Here is a 17,151-nt window from a genome sequence, read left to right as displayed (position 1 = left end):
CAGCTCTGTGGTTTATACGCCCAGAAGGTGTTCTCTTCAAAGACTTCAAAGATTGTTTTTCCTCTGAACTGATCATTTAGTTCTAAATTTCTAATCATCAAGACATTCTAGAGAACGGGAAGATTTTATGAAAGATGGTATGTTTCACTCAGTTTATTTTATGTCCACAGCTCCCTAAATCTGAGGACACTTTCAGTGCATGTTTTCTGTCAAACCCTGGATCAAAGGTTAAAGATGGGCGTAATTAATGTGCAACTAATGCTAACAGGATACCTCCCAGTCCCAGCTACTCTGAAATAACTCTATTCTTACTCTAGATTTACCGTGTCCTAAATAAGTTCAGAACCTGGCCCAATGTCCAGATGACACTTACCCACATTTTGTTTCTCTGATTAAAGCTAACAACTAATTCCCTTCCACAACCAATTGTAAAATGCTCTTTGTTGTTTGTTTTTGTTTCCCAGGCTTTCCAGCAGCCCTTAGCACCTCCCAGGAGAACCTGCCCCTATATCAAAAGAGGTGAAAATCTGGCAGTGCTGGATTTAGGCTCTCCCTCCTACTGAAAGCTAGATTGGTTTGGTAGATGCAGTACTGAGATTATAGAATGATCCTAACATACAGATGGGATTAATATCTGAAATAAGAAAGAGTCTGTTTTGTTGTCTGCTCTGGGTACTTAGCATAGGCACTGCAGTTTGGTGAGGTTTATAATTCTGCATGGCTAGCTACTTAGGGGAACAAAGCTCCATTTATACAAACTTCTCAGTCAGGACAATTTAAAAAATACCAGTGAAGCTGACTGATACTTTAAAAAATAAACTGCATATGCCTTTTTACCAATGTTCATTTTGCTCCAAAGGAAACTTGGTTATCTTTGAAATTTTGTGATTACAACATTTTTGTTTGTTTGTTTGTTTTTTGTTTATGCACGCACAAAATGGTGCTAAGAGGACATATTATAATGAGACTACAAATCATGCCTGTCAGCCGAGCTTTACCATAAGTTCTGGGAACTCTGAAGTAGACTCTGCAAAACACTGTTCATTATGACACTGAGGGCCAGATTCACTCGTGAGCTCCAAATATTTAGTGCCAGGATGCAAAGCAGCTGTAAAGCCAACTTAGCAGTTGGAGCATACCAGTGAATCTTGCCCTCAATTTCATGTGATGCTTGTAAATTAAAGAAAACAAATTAAGCAGAATTTTCCATGCCTTGATATTTTTATGGAAAGATGAGCCTTAGACGCATTTTGAATTTAAGGAATACTAGGAAAAAAAGCAAAACAAAAACAACACAACGTTTTATGATAAAGAATTCTAATCACTCATTTTTTTTTAAAAAATGGCACTACAGTAAAAATGGCTGGATTTTGGCAGTGAAGGCCAAATCATTGCCACTAGAACACAGATGCAACATGGGGGACAGTGTGTGCAAGAAGTCCTTTGCCACCCCAGGACAGTCATGCAGGGGCTCTAGAGAGTAAGAGGGCAGAACTAGAAGGTTCAGTGGGGGGGGTGTCTGGGCAGGTTTCACTGAAGGAGTGTTGGCTACACCTATTGAACAGGTATAACAGCAGACATTTTGTTATCACATTCCACAGCACCTTTGCACTATGGTGACCACATTTCAAAGACATAATACTTCCAAGCCACTACACTTGGCCAATTTGCCTTCTCCTTCCCAGCACAGCTCAGGTTCATACGAATCATAATTGAGCTTTAAAGTTTCATCAGCACATAAAGAATGCTCAAAGATCCCAAAGAGGTTTAAAAAGTACCCTCCATACACAAAATGTAACCACTTCTGGGGTGTAGGATGGCAGCTAGTGACTAATAGATTGCACAACAGTGAGTTGAAGGGAAAATTTCATCCATCCCTACCTGTCAACTACAAAAACAAAACAAAGCAAAAAAATCTCACAGTCGGGCTGAAACATTATAGAAGTCCTAGTCTCCAGGTGTGCTCAGTTGAGAACAGGGGCGGCTCCAGGCACCAGTGCACCAAGCGCATGCCTGGGGCGGCAAGCCGTGGGGGGCGGCCTGCCGGTCGCTGTGAGGGCGGCAGTCAGGCTGCCTTCGACGGCCTGCCTGTGGGAGGTCTGCCGGTCCCGTGGCTTATGTGGCAATTTAGCGTCGGGTATGCCAAAGGTGCGGGACCAGCAGACCTCCCGCAGGCACGCCGCCGAATCCGCGTTACCAGCGGCCCTCCCGCAGGCATGCTGCCAAAAGTCGCCTGACTGCTGTGCTTGGGGCGGCAAAATACATAGAGCTGCCGCTGATTGAGAAGGGGATAATTCTAGTATAAGAATTTCATCTCCTTCTCTTTTGAGAGAGAGAGAGAGCGAGAGCGCAGTTATCTAGTCTGACGAAGTGGGTATTCACCCACGAAAGCTCATGCTCCAATACTTCTATTAGTCTATAAGGTGCCACAGGACTCTTTGTCGCTTTTTACAGATCCAGACTAACACGGCTACCCCTCTGATAGTTATCTAGATAGAGGTGTCTGTCAGTAGAATCCTGCAAACCCTTACACACAGAAGTAGCAAGCGGTCTCCTTCAGGTCATTGGGGCTACTCATGGGTAAAGTTACCCATTCCTGTTTCAGCTCTGTGTTCTGTATTGCTACCTTTGTACACTATTCTTGCTTTAGGCCAGTGTTTAGGCTAGCAACACTGCCAGTCCCACTCCTCGAAAAATCAGCCTCCCCCACTCCAAAATCATGGTTAATGACATAGTAAAAGCATCCTGACTGGTTAATAACTTAGACTGGTTAATAATCAAATCACACAGTGTTTTAATATTGTGTGCTGCAAAGAGCCACAGGAGACACATTAAAGAGCCACTTGTGGTTCCCGAGCCTTAGTCTGAGTATCACTGGTCTAAGATAAGTGAAATGCAAAAAGGAACGAGACATGAATAGTGCACAGGAAATCTCTTTCCTTTTAAAAAATGTAAAATCTGCATCCAAAAATACTTGATGCTGTGCCTTCCAGGTTTATTTGTTATTCTCTTCCTAGTCCTTAAAGGGACCATCATCCACATGACAAAGCTAGTTCGGAAAGGAGTATGGTCCAGTGGATAGAGCCCTACATAGTCCGGTTGGAGTAAGGAGACCTGATCCTTTCAGTGGCTTCTTATGTAACGTAAGACAAATTACTTCAGTTTTGTAAAATGGCTTCAGTGAGCATCGCTAGGAAAAAAGTGAGGCCTATCAACTGTTGTAAAGTGCTTTGAGATCCAGGGATGCAAAGTGCTATGCAGAGTAAGTCCTAAGACTGGAACCCACTGCCTAAGAGAGTTCAAAGGGCAAAATTCTCCTCTCATTTACGCTAGCATCAGTGGAGTTGCCTCACTGTCACAGAGAAGAATTTGGGCTTAGTATACTTTACTCAAAGGTTTTACAGCTACAAGCCAGGACCTGGGTGCATTGGCAGCAAGCTTAGACTGCACACACGCACACACCCCAAGCCCTGTCTGGCTCTAGCATGAGTTATTAGACTGTCATTTTCACCTACACCAAAATAAAAAAAAAATTGCTGAGAGAGAATGTTTCTTGCATTCCAACAGTAAGCACATAATACCCTAAGCAGTAGTCTGCATTTTTAAGATGGCCTATATTGATGAGTCATCATAGTTTGGGGCCACTTATTGAATCAAATCCTTATGTGGTGTAAATCTGCATAAATCCATCAAGGTCATTGGAATTATGCTGATTTACATGAGCTGTGGATCTGGCCCATTATTTATTAGTAGTAGTTTATTGATAGGATAGCCCCAGGCTCCAGCCTCTGAGAGGAATTCAGTCTACCGTGTCTCAGATATTAAACGTATGTGATTTTTCTATCATGTACTCCTGTAACCTATTTTTGTGGCTATCCCTACTATTGCAGGACAGGATGTACCCTGCGGCTGGGAAGGAAAAGTGTCCTTCCTGCTCCTCCGAGGCTGCCATTAGTACTGTTACATACATTGTCTAGTTCAGGTAACTCATTCAGGGCTTAATCCAAAGCCCAGTGAAGTCAATGGAAAGATTTCCACTGACTTTGACAGGCTTTGGATCAAGCCCCCGGGGCCTTATCCTACCATCAATCCATGCACTGAACTCCCATGAACATTTAGGGGCATGATACAACCTCCACTCTGCTTCACAAAGCATTGCTGGATACAGACAGACATATAGCACATCACGTCTACCACACGCATGGGGTCTGTGTCTCTGTGGTCCTGCATCTGTGCAGTCATTTACACAAGGGCAAGGTCACAACCAGATCACAATGAAAGAGTGTAAAGTGAATGTAAAATACTAGCATTCGGATTTGGGAGTGATAAAAAAAATATCTACGAAAGATTCTGGGCATTGGATGGAGAGATTTTATCACCAACGAAGAGATCCAAGAAGTCACCAACCAGAAGCTCCTCTCCACCAGAATCAGACGGAAGTGCTGGACATCTCTGGGGCATGTACTCTGGATGCCAACACACAGACTCCCACCTGAAGCTGTCAAGTGGAAACCAACTTGGATGAGGAAACGAGGGTGCCCAAGAGAAATCTTAAGAAGAACCCTTAGCAGGGAAGGCAGAACAGTCGATCTCAGCACCATCGTGCAGATGGAAGCAGCAGCTAATGACAGAAAAGGATGGAAGAGATCAGTTTCCGTCTATGTGCCAGCACTGGCATGAGAAGGCTGCATCAATTCAGCGTTTTATACCCACTTCCCCCTCCCTTTGCACATAAGGTGCAGGCCAATGGAGTATCAGGCTGTTGGTCTTTAAAAGGGAAGGCAGGTTTCCTAGGGTCAACTCTAAGCATGTGTATCCCAAATGTCAGAGCTAGATGCTGTAACTGAGCCAGTCACAATTCTTTTTTTTTTTTTTTTAGCACATTTCTAAGAAACCATAGGCCTAAGTCTGCCCCTACTACTGGACCGGCTCTAGTTGGGGTTGAAAACAGAAAGTCAGATGTGAGGTTCTCACTGGAGCCAGTTTGCCAACACAGACCAAGATAGCTCAGATGGATAGAAGTCCGGGGTACACAGTTTGTAGCTGGCCGCACCTTAGAAATGAAACTGTGTGACCCCTCCAACTAGTCCATGCTGCATATTAAAATAGACACATTAGAGGTCAGGGACATGGCCCCTGTTGGGCCTTAGCAGACATGGCAAGCAGGCCATGCCCCGGCCCTTGCACTCTCTTGAGCACCAGGACCATGCTGAGGGAAAGAAGCTCCCCGTGTCTCCTTCATCCCAAAAAAAGCAGCTGGAGCCAGATTTGCCCCATGAAAAGTGCTTCAAACTAATTAGATAGTCAGGCTGCAAACACACGGACAACCTGCCACCTCCATACTGTTTTACGGACAACAAAAGAGGCACTGAAACGGGTTGATTCATAAGCTCTGTGATGGGCTATGGATACTTTCACCTCCAGGTCACTTGTTTGACTCAAGCAGGCTTGGGTATTGTCTGAATGTTATCACAGCCCTTTGCTGGCCTGTATGAAACAAAGTGGTGGTCACAGTCCCATTCACAGTGTCCTTGGGGATAGCTGTCCATATCACAATGAATCTGCTTATAATTAGGCTCAGTTAACAAACATGTCCAGTACATAAGCCAAATATTCATAGGAACTTCTAGACTAGTGAGGCATCTCTTCCTGCATCCTGTCTGGGACGGACATCAGTACCAGATGCTCCAAAGGAAGGCATAGGCGCAGGCACTAGGTGTCTGTGGGGTGCTGCAGCACCCCTGGCCTGCATCCGGGGCTCCACTCCTGGTCCCGCATGCGGGGTCCCGGCTGCCGGCCCCCCACCCGGCGCTCCACTCCTCGCCCCCCCATGCCCTCGGTCCTGGCTGCTGGCCCCCCCATGCCCAAGGATCCATCTGCCAGCCCTGCACCTGCCCCCAGTTGTGGCCCCGGTAGGGTTGCCAAATTTCTGATTTCAGAAAACTGAACACTCTTGCCCTGCCCCTTCCCTGAGGCCCCACCCCCCTGCCGATGCAGATTTACATCCCCCCTCCCTCTGTCACTCGCTCTCCCCCACCCTCTCTCACTCGCTCATTTTCACCAGACTGGGTCAGAGAGTTGGGGTGTCGGAGGGAGTGAGGACTCCAGCTGGGGGTGTGGGTTCTAGGGTGAGGCCAGGGATGAAGGGTTTGGGATGCAGGAGGGGGCTCCAGGTTGGGGAGTAGGGTTGAGGGGTTCAGATTGCAGGAGGGAGCTCCGGGCTGGGGGCAAGGGGTGGGGTGCTGGAGGGGATGAGGGATATGGGCTCCGGGCAGCACTGACCTCAGGTGGCTCCCAGGAAGTGGCGACATGTCTCTGCGGCCCCTAGGCACAGGGGCAGCCAGGGGTCTCTGCGCACTGCCCCATCTGCAGGCACTGCCCCTGCAGCTCCCATTGGCTGTAATTCCCAGCCAATGGGATCTGTGGAGCCAGCACTCGGGATGGGGGCAGCGCACGGAGTCCCATGGCCACCCCTGCATTTAGATGCTGCAGGGTCATGCTGGCAGCTCCTGGGGAGTCACGTGGAGCCAGGGCAGGCACAGACCCTGATTTAGCCCTGTTGCACTACTGACTGGACTTTTAACAGTCCCTTCTAACGACCAGAGCCCCCAGGGTCCCTTTTCAACTGGGTATTCCCGTCAAAAGCCGGATGCCTGGAAAGCCTAGGCCCCAGCCTTGGCCTCCTTACCCCTGTCCATGTCTCCTGCTCCTGGAGCCGCGGTCCCCACTCCTAGTCCCAGCTCTTGGGAGGCAGGGGGTGCAGACTGGGGTAAGGAAGGGGTGAGGTAAAAAGTTTGGGGACCACTGCTTAGTCTGCTTTACAGTTTGGTTAGCTGGCTTTCAGCACCTCCACTATAAAAAGTGTTCCAGCACCACTGGCGGAAGATAGAAGAAACCCTGTAGGAGGCTGGTGTATATTAACCTGCCTAGTCAATGGGCATTACATTGCATACTAGAGCAGTGGTTCTCAATCAGAGGTACGTGTACACCTGGGGGTACACAGATCTTCTAGCGGGTACATCAACTCATCTAGATATTTGTCTAGTTTTACAGCAGGCTACATAAAAATCACTAGCAAAGTCAATACAAACTAAAATTTCACACAAACAATGACTTGTTTATAGTGCTCTATATATTATACACTAAAATGTAAATATTATATTTATATTCCAATTGATTTATAATTATAGGGTAAAAATGAAAAAGTAAGCAATTTTTCAGTAATAGTGCACTGTGACACTTTTGGGTTTTAATGTCTAATTTTGTAAGCAAGTAGGTTTTAAGTAAGGTGTCACGTGGGGGTACTCAAGTCAAATCAGACTCCTGAAAGGTGTACTTCAGTCTGGAAAGTTTGAGAGCCAGTGACCTAGAGACAGTTTCCTCAGCTTACATCTAAATCACAATGACAGGCTAGTGTGGGGACATATGAAGGCCCAGCCCATCAGGTGCCAGTTCTCAGAATAAACAGAACAATTTAGTCCCTGGTGCCATCAGTTTGGCACTTTTCAGGCGTACTAAGTTCACTTCATGGAAAAAAAAGATCTCTTTTAAAATAAGAGAATAACACAGAAATATTGCTGTGTCTTAATGTTTACAGGGGTCTTTGAGGTCTATTTTTTCCTCTAACATAGAGGAGAGAGAGATGGATAGTTAGAGATGTTACAGTAATGCTTTTAAAATAAATAAAACAAAATCACAAAAATTAAAATATAATTCACAGAAAGGTTTAATATGAAATGTGACAGTCGCTAATAATTGCCCTAGTCCTGCAGTTAAGTCTTGCAATATTTGGGAGTTTGCATGAAGCCCCAGCTCCTGGAGTCAGGTAATGACTTGAGAATCTCAATTTTCATTTTCATAAAGTACATCTCTAGCCCTTGTGGTTGCAGAGAAAATATTTGAAGTCATGAGCCCTAAAGGCTCCAAAAATAGAAAGAAAATCATAGATTTCATGGTTTGTAAAGCTGTCTTGTGATTTTTAAGGGTATTCTCCTCATTCCTCTAAACTCCTGATTGCCCAGGAAGACCCTGGGTGGCCAAACTACCATCCAGTGAGGCTTTATGAGGTTTATAGAGCGTTGAAGCATATTGGTAGGTCATTACACAGACCTGCCTTTGTCTCCATGGAGTTCATGAGTCTCTTCGCATGATCAGGGGCTCCCTGGCCTCATCTGCAAAGGTCCACACTCTGCAGTGACACCCCCCTTCCCCGCTGCCAATGTTTTTAAAGGGTTGATTGTGAGGGTTCCAGACAGTGGCTACCAGGCAGCCTCTGATGGGGGAAGCCCCCGAGCAGGATTCCAACTGCACTCTGCATCCACAAAGTCAAGCTGGGTCACTGTAGTCCAGTCAGCTCCACTGGGGAACTCAGTAGGGATGTGATCTGTCCCACAGTGTTTTGAACACCCTCCAGGGGAAATTCTAATCTCAATTCTCCGTCAGACAGGATATGCCTCCTCGCCTACATTATCCAAAATTCTTTACAGGAAGTTGAGGTTATGGGTGGGGAGAGCGGATTGCTAACAGCCACCCTCAAGGGTCTCTGTCTTTCCTTTCAAATAAAAAAGAAGGAAAAACCAAGCTGTTATAATCTGATAAACTGGATCTACATGAAGTAAATGTATATTCATTGCAAATGAGCATTGGTTCAGATCTCCAGCATGGGATAAATCTGAACATTACTGTGTCCTCACATAAACAGCAGGCCTCTGCCAATCAGTGAATGTGACTGGCACTTACAGTAACTCCTCGCTTATTGTTGTAGTTATGTTCCTGAAAAATGCGACTTTAAGCGAAACAATGTTAAGTGAATCCAATTTCCCCATAAGAATTAATGTAAATAGGGGCGGTTAGGTTCCAGGGAAATTTTTTTCACCGGACAAAAGACTATACTATACACACACACACACACACTATAAGTTTTAAACAAACAATTTAATACTGGTACACAGCAATGATGATTGTGAAGCTTGGTTGAGGTGGTAAAGTCAGAGGGTGGAAGAGGGTGCATATTTCCCAGGGAATGCCTTACTGTTAAATGATGAACTAGTACTCAGCTGAGCCCTCAAGGGTTAATCCATTGTTGTTAATGTAGCCTCACACTCTACAAGGCAGCACCAATGGAGGGAGGGGAGACAGCATGGCAGACAGAGACAGAGACAGAGACACACACTCTGTGTGTGAGAGAGACAGAGATGCACAAGGCACCTCCAAGTATGCTGACCCCACTCTAAGTACATTGTCTTTTTAAGTAGATCAGCAAGTTGAGATGGCAGCTGCTGCCAGGAAGCTCCCTCTGTCCTAAGCCCTGTCGTGTCCCCCGCCCCTGCTCTATGGAAATGGGGTAAGCAAGGTGCAGGAGCAGGGGGGAGGGGGACACCCTGACACTAGCCCTCCTCTTCCCCCCCCCCACACCGCACACAAGCAGGAGGCTCCGGGGAGCAGCTCCAAGGCAGAGGGCAGAAGCAGCACATGGCAGTGAGGGGAGGGACAGCTGAACTGCTGGCAATTGCTAGCCTGCCAGCCAGCTGCCGCACAGGGAGCTTAGGGGAATGGGGAGCTGATAGGGGGGCTGCCAGTCCACCCTGGTTCCAAGCCCCCCACCAGCTACCTCCAACAGGCTGCTCTTTCTGCAAGCAGTGGACAAAGCAGGCGGCTGCCAAATGACGTTATAAGGGAGCATTGCACAACTTTAAACAGGCATGTTCTCTAATTGATCAGCAACGTAACAACAAAACAACGTTAACCAGGACGACTTTAAGTGAGGAGTTACTGCATATCCCTGTCAGTATCTATGACAAGCATTTTATTCAATTCATGTATTTCTTTGCAAATTTACTTCGTGGTGAGAGCCCAACAGCTCTGGAGACAGAAGTGCCTGTTTACCCAGAGGAATGGTCCAGCACCGGAACTGGCCATGCAAGTTTCTCTCAAACTGTCCAACCAAATGCATCAATGCAGACCGGGAGGGAACACTCGAAGGTAGCTCATTCTCCATGACCCATTTTGCAGCCTCTTTGTTAAGACTGCTAGCCAACTTGACAGTTGTGATGGTGGCTTTTGAAATATGGAAGCTACCATCTCATTTCACATTGGCCACCATGCTTTCATTTGGGTTTATTTATCTGCAAATAACTTTACTGTTTCCCAACGCCAAAAAATCAGTTTTCCACCCTGATCTGAACCATCACATACACAGTTCTCTAGGATTTCCTTCTAAAATAAATAGTCATTAAAAGGCATCTATGTCCATCCATTTGATGTCCCTTCCACTATCCTTTTGCAAAGTCTTGTCTGAATAGGCAAGACCATATTAAAAATGTTCAAGGCAGATACAAAAAATATGTATTTTATATTATACTCCACTGACGTTTTTTTTTGTTTCCATCTAAAACTGCTTTGCAAAAAGAAAGAAATATACCTCTGCAGCATTTGAAACTCAAATACTGCAGCATTATGCTAGTACATGAGAACCTGAACATGAAAAAGACTAGAGACAAAAGTGAAACTAACTATATCATTTTCAGTATCCAAATGAAAGAAAGAAAGAAAGAAAGAAAGAAAGAAAGAAAGAAAGAAAGAAAGAAAGAAAGAAAGAAACCGAGCAATGGGTAAATTATATTTTTTGAAATTCTTGCAGTTTTAATAAATGAATAATGTAATAATTGTAACAAAAAGAAGGAAAATTGTTTTTCTTTTAAATATTAGGGGCTTGATTCCTTCCCCTCTTATACTGGTGTAAAACAGGAGTAACTCCACTAACCTCAGTGGAGTTGCACTGGTATAAAATGGGTGTGAATTAAAGGAGAATCAGTCCCAAAATTTTCAAGCTGTTAGTTTTAATAAAGTCTTGTCACTGCATTTGAGCTAACAACAGTAACATTTAGGGTCAAATTCTATTCTTATTTACACCAATGTCAATCTGTAGTAACTAGGAGCAGAATTTTGCCTCTATAATCTTTATCAAACAGTTGCAAACAAATCATAAATGTAATGTGCTAGTAGTGTAGATATTTTAGCAGACAGTTCTCATATTGAGTATTAAACAGTCTAAGGGTCAATGGTCACAAATTAAGTACTCTAAGGGTTTTATTTCCACTCTGCTTTCCTTCAACACACTATAATTTGAGCTCAATCTCTGGAACCATCACCACAATCTGATTTCTATGACTAGCATCAGACACATGGCATCTGACCATTGTCAGCTTGACAAGTTCCTTTCTATTATACCTGTAAATGATTTCACATTGCCCTACTCCACCTTCAGTACTTACATTCTTCCTCAACACACCAGGCTGGGATTTTCAAAAAAGCTTAAGGAAGTTAGGCACCCAAGTCTCATTGACTTTCGGCCTCTCCCCAGAAACATTACCCACTGCCATTTTTTTAAACATATTGATAGCAAAGTTGTTCAGTAAAACTGCACCACACTTTGGATATTGAGACACAGAAAGCCTCAAAGCCAGTACTAACACAAATCAAGCCATGGACTCTGTTTTCCAATGTAACGCCTCACCTCTCCGCTTCAAGGCGCATTTCCTCACGCTTTTGCCTCCTGAGTTCTCTGCGGCGTTCAAAGTCATCCATGGTGCGTGTTCAAGCTTTCGAAACTCCAAACAGATCAGAATCTAAACCAAAAAAGGTAGGTGAGTTAGAAGGGACATGGAATACGATTGGATGCATTTAACCAACCGAGATAATTCAGGGGTGGTTTTTTGCTTTTTAAACTCTACTGGTACGATTTTCATTTTCTAGCAATAAACTTCCTCAGTATTGCTGAGATAAACAGGATTAATGAAATGCCTAGTAGGATAAACACAGCCCATTCCTGAGTTTAGTTTCCAAGTTAAAATTAAATCAACATGCATTAACCTAAGTACTGTATATATCTGCTAGCCACAGACTAGCTATTTGTAATGCCGCAGGTCCTTTCCTAGAAACAATAGCAAGAATTCAGCAGGACTGTAATTGTTTTTAACTTCAAATTTTATTGGAAGCAATAAAATGCTACACAACAGATTTCTTGTTTCTTTCTAGCTGAACAGATAACAAGAATTCTGGAAAGTCTAACACCCCCTCTCCCCCGCCAAAAAAAAAGGGAGAGAGAGAAAGAATAGAAGCCAGAGCTTTTAAATACCACCCAGAAGGAGACAAGTTGTGTATAAATCCTTCTTAAGGAACCAAAAGCAACTTTTTAATAGTTTAATCTATGCATTTTAACAATGCCCTACCTTCTTCTTGATAATTTAGTCCATGAAATATTTCCCCTTTATAGTTCTTCATATACAAAGCCTTTTCAGCCTTCGTTTATATCCCATCAAGCCGAGTATTACAGAATTCCCCTGCAGCCCCCAAACCAAAAATGACTACCAGAAAAGGGAAAGCTGTTCTCTTTTTGTCCCTGCTTTGTTTACAGAGCTGTCAGTGGTTAGTTAAACTCTGCCTGGAATCTGGCATTTAAGGCCTGCTCTAAGATTGCTTCCTGTGTAGAGCTGGAGGCCTCAACTTCCTCTGGAATCCTAGCCTAGACTCTGCACTCAGAGGAGTTTTTTTTTTTCCTTCCTTAAAAACATTTTCCAGCTCTTTAGTACAAGAACAGCTACTTACACTGCAAAAAGAAAGAGTTCAGACAGTCTCAGTTTGAAGGGTAGCTATTAACTGCTTACCATTTAAAAGAGACAAAGAGAAGCTGCATTCATTAATTATTTGAAGTTATTTTTTTAAAAAATCTGTTTATCTGCCTTAAAGCTTTACCTCTGCAGTATCTGAACATCTTCCATATCAAATCAACAATAATAGTGAAGTCTTTAGTGGACCTCAGGGAACCTCTAGCACATCTCCCTATTGGGGATAAAAACTGCTTGGGGAAGGGCTGGGTTTTTTGGTGAGGGGGGTTGTTTTTTGAAAGGGCGCTCACCACAGAACAGGATTCTTGGCACAGTTTTGACCTTTACAATAGAAATGTAGCTTTCCCGAAAGCGTTTTTAGCAAGTTCTGATGAGACTTCCAGCAGAGAACCCCAAAAGGGGACTGGATCTAGTGAAGATACTTGACCAAACGCTTTTGAAGATCATATACTTTTTTATGTGACACTACCCATTTCTTGCAAATTTCATGAAAAAACAAAATTTCTTTCTGGCAAATGTCTGGGGACGATATGAAAAAAATATTTCTTACTTTCTCTCACCTCTACCATGGCCCCAATTCAGCAAAACACTTAAGTACATGCTTGGCTTTAAGCATGTGCTTGGCTTTAACCACTTCACTGCGACTACTCATGTGCTTGAAGTTAAGCACATACTTAAGTACTTTGCTGGATCAGGGCCCTAATATCTGGGCAGCAAGGAGGTGGAAACTTGCCTTGCTGTGAATGAATAAACTCCTACAGTGTCTATGGCCGTCAATCACCTTTCCATTGTACTGAATTAGCTCTCAGAAAGCGACAGTGATGGTGTGCTTATGCATCATTTTCAACCTATTGGAGCCAAGAAACACAGAGCCAGAGCGTGTTCCCTAATATAGAATTACTACTTATTGCAAAGTACTCTCAGGCTGCCACCACTGGTGACGGCACAGTGCCAAGGCATGCCATTCCGCTTTCTCTCGGTACAATGAAACAATTGCAAATTTCCTTTCAGCGACCTTCAAGGCCTGAAAGCTTGTACCCACTGGTGAATTTTCAGCAACTTACTCTCTCCTGTGTACTAGATGATCTGGTGGTCCTTTCTGTCCTTAGACTCTGTGACTCTGTAATGCATACAGGAATCTTCAGTCTGATAATGGCTGAGCAGGTGGCAAGGTGTGATTACCACTGGTGCAAATGACCACAACTCCACTGAAGCCAAAGCTTTTTTACTGGTTTACTCCTAGCAGTGAATTTGACCCATTGTTTGTGAGGAGGTCAGTGTAGGAGGCTTCCTGGATTTAAAATAGAGGAAGGGTGTCCAGTTCCAAGGTATTGCTACACCAATCTGTTTTTAAGCAAAGTTTACTCACTTGCTCAGCTAGCCTACAGAGTCAGAATGCAGTACACTCCGGCCACGTGCCCTTCCGTCTTCCGCCCAGCATTCCCCCAATGACAGGGGCAGCAATGGGGATGCAGCAGAGTGTCATTCTCCTTATTCTGCACTGCCCAGGGACCTCATTTATGCAGGGTTATTTCCTAGGGTCCACTTTTGTGGCCCCTTTATACCAACAGAACAACATAAAGGGACCAGAGCAGAAAGGAGATTATAAAATAAATGAGAAACCCAATTTCTGGCCTCAATCTCTGGCTCCCTGATTATTGAGGGGCAAGAATGCTGTAAAGAGCGAGTTCTCACTGGTGGGGCTGATGTTTCCAGGAGCACTGAAATAACATAACATAAATAAAGAAAGTGTCCCTAGCCTCTGTTTGCCAGAACCTGGAAATGGGCAGCAAGGATGGATCACTTGATGATTACCTGTTCTGATCATTCCCTCTGGGGCACCTGGCACTGGCCACTGTCGGAAGAGTCCTGCACTTAGGACGGAAGAATCCCATGCACTGCTACAGACTAGGGACCGAATGGCTAGGCAGCAGTTATGTAGAGAAGGACCTAGAGGTTACAGTGAACGAGAAGCTGGATATGAGTTGACAGTGTGCCCTTGTTGCCAAGAAGGCTAACGGCATTTGGGGCTGTATAAGTAGGGGCATTACCAGCAGATCAAGGGACGTGATCATTCCCCTCTATTCAACATTGGTGAGGTCTCATCTGGAGTACTGTGTCCAGTTTTGGGCCCCACACTACAAGAAGGATGTGGAAAAATTCGAAAGAGTCCAGCGGAGGGCAACAAAAATGATTAGGGGGCTGGAGCACATGACTTATGAGGAGAAGCTGAGGGAACTGGGATTGTTTAGTCTGCAGAAGATAAGAATGAGGGGGGATTTGATAGTTGCTTTCAGCTACCTGAAAGGGGGTTCCAAAGAGGATGGATCTAGACTGTTCTCAGTGGTACCAGATGACAGAACAAGGAGTAATGGTCTCAAGTTGCAGTGGGGCAGGTTTAGGTTGGATATTAGGAAAAACTATTTCACTAGGAGGGTGGTGAAGCACTGGAATGGGTTACCTAGGGAGGTGGTGGAATCTCCTTCCTTAGAGGTTTTTAAGGTCAGGCTTGACAAAGCCCTGGCTGGGATGATTTAGTTGGGGATTGGTCCTGCTTTGAGCAGGGGGTTGGACTAGATGACCTCCTGAGGTCCCTTCCAACCGTGATATTCTATGATTCTATGGCAGGATACTGAGCTAGATGGACCATTGGTCTGACCCAGTATGGCTATTCTTATGTTCTTAAGGACATTGATTTGAGTGTTAGTATGGTCCAGTGGACTTGAACAGAGGAAACCTGAGTTCTGTTCCTGGCTCTGATGCTGTGTGACCTTGGACAACTCCCTTTCAATCTTTTTGCGTGTTTCCCTTCACACCTCTTGTCTGTTTAGACTGAAACCTTTCAGGGCAGGGTCTGTCTCTCACTATTTGTTTGTACAGGGCCTAGAACAATGGGACCCTGATCTCAGTTGTGGCCTCTAGGTGTTACTGTAATATAAACAATAAAAGGAAGAAATTCTGGCACTGGAGATTTATGGATCAGAGCTCAAATGGCTGAGCAAACATGGCCTGAGCCATTCTGTCTGTCCTATCCTTGAGGTCTGTGAGGGGAAGTGTGCCCTTCACCAGCATGATAACAACGTGAGTCCACAGAGCATCACTAGTACACTATCCGGTATGATGACTTTTCACTCAGACTGAGGCGGTAACACCATACCCATGCTGACATCCTGTGAGAATGCACAAGGCTCCCCTGTGCCCTCTGGCTCCATGCCAGAGGGCACCAGAATTTATCCATAAGACTCAACATTCATCAAAATTATTAGCAGTTTTGTAGATTCCATCCTACCAGGCCAAATGTCTACACAGAACTAAATAAAACATCATGTCCCATTTGTCTCTCCTTCAGTTTTCCATAGCCCTGGCCTAGAATGCATAGGGTTGCCAACCCTCCAGGCTTGCCCTGGAGTCTCCTGGAATCGGCATTTATCTCCCAGTGACTATTGAAAGCAATCCAGATTTTAACAGGATATTTTAAGAAAATGACTTTATGTCATGTTGGAAAAAAACCCTCCCAGAATAGCTTCAGTCAGAGTTGACAACCCTAAGAATGCAGGGGGTCCTTTCCAGTACAGTACAGTACAGTACATCCTGCCCTCTGCAAGTCGAGAGTGCCTTGCTTTACTTGTGCACGTGGTCTGGCATCTACTGGACCACAAGCACCACCCAGGGTGGAGAGCAGAGCCCTTCCAAGCCTTCTTCTTCATCTGAAAAGTGGAGGAGCAAACAATTCTCTTTGTTCAACTGCATCTTGTTTAAACTGGCACCCATGAAATGCAGCTATGACAAGTATTCTAGAGTAATATCTGGGTGAATTAGAGTTCCTTAGTCGATCTTCAATAAAAACAAATAAAATCTGTTTTCTATGAAAATCTGTCAGAAAATGTTTGGAAAATTTTTTTTCTTATTAACTATACGCTAGAGTCATTGGACCCAATTCAGATCGGTTATAAGTGGGAAGTGGGAAGTAAAAAGGTGTTACTCCAGAGCTGAATTTGCCCAAATGTCACATCCCATTTAAGCGTCAACTATACTTTGAGACACTAGGAGCAGCTAGAAATATTACATTACCAAGATTAAAACTGATATTTAAACAGGGTCTAAGAATTCATCTCCAAAGTTACTTTCATGTGACCACATCTGCAGGCGTTACTGTAAAACTTGGCCAACTGTTCATGTTGACTGCAGATATTGAACTTTTGTACCTTAAAAAAAATAAAATAAAATAAAAAATCAAGCAGCTTTGCTCCTTCCCAAACAGAATAGCTCATCTGGGACTCAAGGCAAAATAAACACATTAGGTCATGTGAACATACAGTTTTGTTTTAATTTAGCCCATCCCTTGTTTCATCTGACTGTGCTTCTTAAAACACATTCATCAGAAGCAAACTATCTAAATAACAACAATCAATATTTAGCTTCATAAAATCACATTAAGGAGATTGCCTTCTGCACTACATTGGTTTTACTTCCATCTGCACTCTGCGGTTACATCTACACTGTGAACAATGGGTGTGATTCCCCG

The 17,151-nt window shown here is 44.2% G+C and overlaps 1 protein-coding gene across 5 annotated transcripts in view; it reads right to left on the bottom strand.

The window, feature by feature from the left end:
- Positions 1-17,151, bottom strand: part of CALD1 (caldesmon 1) — a 238,792-nt gene that overhangs the window by 102,090 nt on the left and 119,551 nt on the right. For 4 of the 5 annotated variants that reach the window (XM_044992183.1, XM_044992198.1, XM_044992216.1 and 1 more), the window contains exon 3: positions 11,516-11,627. In XM_044992183.1, the coding sequence (XP_044848118.1) occupies positions 11,516-11,586 (71 nt within the window). In that variant the 5' untranslated portion in view covers positions 11,587-11,627. Of the gene's footprint in view, positions 1-11,515; positions 11,628-12,230; positions 12,374-17,151 lie in introns of those variants that run through there. The other variant, XM_044992191.1, reaches the window with a different exon arrangement.

Source organism: Mauremys mutica, chromosome 1 (genome assembly GCF_020497125.1).
Source record: "Mauremys mutica isolate MM-2020 ecotype Southern chromosome 1, ASM2049712v1, whole genome shotgun sequence".
Classification (NCBI taxonomy): Eukaryota; Metazoa; Chordata; order Testudines; family Geoemydidae; genus Mauremys; species Mauremys mutica.
The sequence above is the reverse complement of the archived record's forward strand: the minus strand, read 5'-3'. Positions and strand labels throughout refer to the sequence as shown.